The sequence below is a fragment of the Acyrthosiphon pisum genome, chromosome A1 (assembly GCF_005508785.2).
Source record: "Acyrthosiphon pisum isolate AL4f chromosome A1, pea_aphid_22Mar2018_4r6ur, whole genome shotgun sequence".
In the NCBI taxonomy this organism is placed as follows: domain Eukaryota; kingdom Metazoa; phylum Arthropoda; class Insecta; order Hemiptera; family Aphididae; genus Acyrthosiphon; species Acyrthosiphon pisum.
Window position 1 is genome coordinate 59,283,914 of NC_042494.1, and position 5,541 is coordinate 59,289,454.

Genomic DNA, 5,541 nt, shown 5'->3' on the forward strand with positions numbered 1-5,541 from the left:
AATGGACACAATACATGTACATATCGAAAACGTTTAAGTAATAAGTAATTGAGGACTATATTTCTATAGATAATAATATCGTTACAGAAGACAATACATTAATAATATCAGATATAGTCAATTGTAATTTAGACAATTTGAGTAAAAAGAAACCGAACAACCCGAAGAAGAAGAAGAAAAATACGAGTCGATATACAATCCAACGTTTGAAGAAGTTTGGGAAATAATAAATAATTTAAAAACATATTTTAAAAATAAAGAAGATGAAATTGCATTATCAACGGTAGCCAATTTACAAATTCATTGTGAAGAGCAGAAAAAAATTACAGATTTTTTTAATTGTACATAATCATTAAACATTTTTATAAGCATTTTTATACATACTCATTTTTTAATACATACATACATACAATATACATATAATATAATAAATAATGAATTAATAATCCAATGTATATGTCCATGTACAGTGTATAACCAATTCCCTATAGTGTCTCCCTATAGTAGACATTTAGTAATTTCTCGCAAATGTCCACTAAGTCGGGTTTTTCTCAATAGTGGACAACTCTCTATAGTGGACATTTTTTAATTCCCCGTGGCTGTCCACTATATAGAGGTTTCACTGTATTTGAGTAATTACTCAAATACTTTTTAAAAGTATTTTTTACAACACTGATAATACCGTATTTTTTGTGTAGGTAAATATTGTACATTTATTATTTTTTTTATGTTTGAATTTAGTTTAATCATGGATATTTATCTGCAGAATCACTGACGTATCACCATAAAACTACATCACTACTGGACTAAACATTTTAAAAAATAGCAATCAACAATGAAATAAAAAAAAGGTCATATGTAAGTCGAAGGTTGCCAAAGTTTTAAAATTTTCTCAAATTGGGTCGTACTGTAAAAAGTTTGTGAACCTCTGATCTAGAACATCTTAAATACATTTTAAAACAAATTATGGGCATTTTAAAATTGTAAAATCTTCTGCAGTAATAATTTACTTTAAAATTAAAAGAAAAGAAAAAAAATTGCCCTTGATAATACCTTTAAGTTTTATAATTCACTCTAATATTAAATTTAACAATGATAAATATTGGTACTGCTGACTGCATATTTGTTTTGTTATGTTTGTAATATGGAAACAAAATATGTGGATTTAGCGTCCTCTTAATAATATTATGTTCAGATGTATAGAATACTATGTACATTCGCTAATAGAGTTAAAATTTTTCTAATGGATGTATTTGTGCATACTATTTAAATACCTACATGTATTAAATTATTATAAATCAAAAAAGTAACTAACAAAACTGTTAATAAAACAAATTATTAAAATAAAAGTAAATTCATTTATGAGCAATTTTAGATGAAGTTCAAGCAAAGCAAAAATAAAGCAATGTTAAATTTAACTTGTCAACACAGGAAACAAAATTTTTTTAATTATTGTATAACTGTTCAAGTATGAAAATGCTTAATTATATAAACATATTAAACTTAATTCAAATCAAATATAGAAATTATAAAATAAATCTTTCATTGTAAAGAACTTTATCGAATTGTATTAATAAAATAATATAATAATTGTAATAAGGAAAACTTTGGGTAGTCGTTTAATATATAACAATAAATCCTGGAATGAAGTTTCCATTTAGCTAAAATAATAAGCAGTGTTATTAAAAAACGCATTAAATTCTCATTTTCATTTTTTTCTCAATGAATTTAAATCACCAAAGCCCACTCACCAATGCATTACAAATAATGACAGAATATTGACCATTTTCTATGTTCTGTAGAGGAAGTAACTAATACCAATAAACATTAAAAACAATAAATATAAAAAAATAAGTCTACAAAGTACAAATAAACATTCACATTAATTAAGATTTATAATCCCACAAGCTTGATATACATTATACCCACAATTACTATATTAGTCTAAATATTTACTTGAGACCCGCAAACTATTGCTCCAAATACATCTAAAAGTCCTGCGGCTAATAATGGATGTTTAACTGCTAAATTAGTCTCGAAACAATCTAAAAACAAATTAATAACATTACTGTCCACATAAACATAATTACATTGATTTCATATAAATTAAACATACCAAATATAAAAGGAACAACTTCTACATGTAGCATAGAAGGAGGGTACTGAAGTTTAGACATATCTAAATCTTTCATTTGAGAAGAATCGAAACAACGCCATATTTGGTATGGATCATATAGACATTCCAGAAAATGACATAGTGAATGACAAAATGATAATATTGAAGACTTAGTAGGTTCTTCATATTGTTGATCAGTAGATAAAAGCTTTTAATATTAAAAGTATTCAAGTATTATGATTAATTTAAATTATAAGAAATTATAATAATTTATCAGTATAAGGCAAGATTGATTTACCTTGTGAATTAAATGTGTAGCAACAGATGTGCTTTCTTTAATATAATCACAGGATGTCAATAATGGAATGTTATAAAAATTCCTGCTAATTACAATTAAACAACGAATTAAATACTCTGCTTCGACAATGTTTTGGTTGGACAATTCATTCTAAAAAAAAAAGTCAACACATTTTATAATATAGGTACATTAAGCTATATCATAATTTATTATTAACTACTTTTTCTGTATTATCCTTAGCAATGTATAGAAATTTTGCAATCGCTGGCAGTAATTCATCAGGTAGTCTTGATAAAGAAGGACCCGCTTCAGGATCAATAGTAGTCGGTAAGCAAATGTCTGTGTTGACCCACTTTAAATTTAATTTTGGTTCCCATATTGCAACAAATCCACATATAAACTGTCTAAAAGAAGCTTCTTCATTCTTAAAAATATAAAAATGTATTTTAGTAAATTATAATTATTTTTCATGATACTCATTAGGTATATAGAGTATATCAACAGATATTATAAATATTTAAAAAATTCAATTATATAGAAAATTCAGCCCTGGATAAAATGTAATAAGTAATATGAATTAAGAGATAATTAGATAATATGATTTAAGAAACTGGTTTGACCAACCAAATTTCACCGTAATAATATAATCTCAAAATACTACATGCTAATAAGTGGATACATTGTATTAAAATGTAGAATAAAAATATAAGCCATTGAAAATGAATAAAATTTCATCTTTAAAATTTATTTTGACTAAGATAACTATTTACATAGGACTAGCATACACGGACTTGGGAAAAATTGCTGATATACAAAATGTAATAGTAGTTTTATTATATAGTAAATTAACAAACAAAAACGGTTGGTGGTACTTAACAGAATTATTTTTTCTTTAGGAAATTAAAGTAAATTATATTTTGGGAATTTACAGTCAACAGCTGTTGAATAACCACTAGTATAAATTCAGTACTTTAAATTAGTTAACGTTTTTTATTAGAATACTATGACCCTGTTAATTATAGACAAGATTATGTTTGAATAAATAGTAAAAATGATCTTAATTGTAGGCATAAGCCTATTTAGTATTATTACCACCAAATATTAATTGTACACTGAAATTCCAATTGTGTTATACTAACATAAAGTATACAAATACCTTTGTTGTGTATTGTACCCAATACGTGTATATTGCATCTTTCTTATAGTCCATATTTGTTGTTAATAATTATTTCTTTTCGATTTAGCACTCATTTTTAAATATATTTCTCTTATTTGTTTACTTTTGATGTTTTGATTTTTCCTATATATTACTGATAATAAATATCATTTATGCTGTTATCAAGAAAATAGTTGTTATCTTATCACTGTTCGAGGTATAAACCACGGACTACAGGGCCGGCGTTAGGAGGGGACAAAACGGGGCATTTGTCCAGGGCCTCGCGCTCTCAAGGGCCTCGCGCTTTCAAAAATTACATTGAAAAATAATTTGTATGGAGATCTTGTAATAAAACAAAACAACAATATAATATTATATTAAATATGTATACACGTCAATATCGGTATGGCACGCAGCACTGTATGGAAAACCTGGATTCCTAGAAAGATTATCGCATCTCTAAAATACAATTTCCGAACATTTTATTTTAATGTAATAGCCGATGGATATAGCTATCTTCATTTAGCGAACGATTTAATCAATTTCAAATTTATAACAACAATTTCAGTTTTTTATACAATATTGGTAAACTTTCAAAAGTAACTAATGATGACCTAATAAAGAATTGTTTAGATTTGAAAAATTATTTAAGTAATGGAGATTTATATGATATAGTTGCTTTTGAATTGTATGAAGAGTTACTAATTTTTCGTCATACAATGAAAGAAGATTCTACACCTATAGAAGCACTCATTTTTTTAAAAAACAATGCCCGGTGCTTTTACTGCTTTTCCTAATATCGTAATTTCACTCAGAATTTTGTTAACTATACCAATAACCTCAGCGTTGCAGAAAGGAGTTTCTCAAAGCTCAAAATAATCAAAAATTACCTCAGAAATACAATATCTCAAAAACGATTGACTGAATTGGCTACGATTGCAATAGAAAACGATACAGCAGATAAATTGGATTTTAAAAAAGTAATAGAATTGTTTGCGTCCAAAAAGTCAAGGAAAAAATTTTAAATATTAATTTTTGTTTTTTTTTTTTTGTTTAAATGTATGATTTTTAAAAATGTATTATTATTATTTTAAAATATGTAATAGACAAAATCTAAAGAATAATTACCACATTTCTAAATTTATAGTAATTCAATAACTTTTGATAAAATTACAGAAACTATGTATTACCTTAATATATATTTAAAAATGTTGTAAGTTGTTTGTAAGTTGGCAAGTGTAATACGTTTAAAAGTAATCATTAAACAGTTGAAAATTGATATTCACTATTTCCCTAATGTATTTTTTATATCCAATGAACATCATAGGTGTAACTAGGGTCAAGTATTGAACATATATGTATTCAACATTTAGAAGAGCTTAACTCTTTAATATATTAAACATAATTTAAGAGACACGATTGAGCATAAAACATCTTTTTTGCGATACCATTGAGCCAAATTGTCGGCGTATCAAAGGAAGTCGGAATACAAAAGGAAACCTACACCACGATTGAGCATAAAGATAAAAATCTCTACAATGTATCCATTTTCCATTTTAAGCTACATTACATAATATTATACAAAAATATTTATTTAAATAATAATAATAATTCAAAATATAACATATAAAAAAAATAACATGATTTCATAGTCAATAAAATAAATTTCATAAATCTGTTTGATAATAATAATAATAATAGTTATGAAAATAATAAAATCAAAATATGATACGAATTAAAAACTGCATGGTTTATAAGTCAAGAATACTACAGAGTACGGGTGATCGAACACTAATATTATTTTTATAATAATTTTGGAATTGTAGGTATCTTAATTTATTATCTTTTATTTTCTCCCAATTTTAAATGTTTAAAACGTTGGAGCTTTATTGCTCCGGAACTAATTTATTAATCGTTAACATTGTCGATAAAGCTGGGCTCAGCTCACGGCTTGTGTCTGATATCATAATA

General features: G+C 25.7%; 1 protein-coding gene across 4 annotated transcripts in view; it reads right to left on the minus strand.

Annotated features, from left to right (window-relative positions):
* Positions 1-3,727, minus strand: part of LOC100159861 (neurobeachin-like protein 1) — a 17,035-nt gene extending 13,308 nt beyond the window's left edge. For 2 of the 4 annotated variants that reach the window (XM_029487328.1, XM_029487326.1), the window contains exons 1-6: positions 3,571-3,727; positions 2,632-2,838; positions 2,415-2,564; positions 2,117-2,324; positions 1,957-2,045; positions 1,752-1,811 (exon numbers count right to left, since the gene is read on the minus strand). In XM_029487328.1, the coding sequence (XP_029343188.1) occupies positions 1,752-1,811; positions 1,957-2,045; positions 2,117-2,324; positions 2,415-2,564; positions 2,632-2,838; positions 3,571-3,624 (768 nt within the window). In that variant the 5' untranslated portion in view covers positions 3,625-3,727. The remainder of the gene's footprint in view (positions 1-1,751; positions 1,812-1,956; positions 2,046-2,116; positions 2,325-2,414; positions 2,565-2,631; positions 2,839-3,570) is intronic. The other 2 variants (XM_029487327.1, XM_029487329.1) reach the window with 2 other exon arrangements.
* Positions 3,728-5,541: the final 1,814 nt, after the last annotated feature.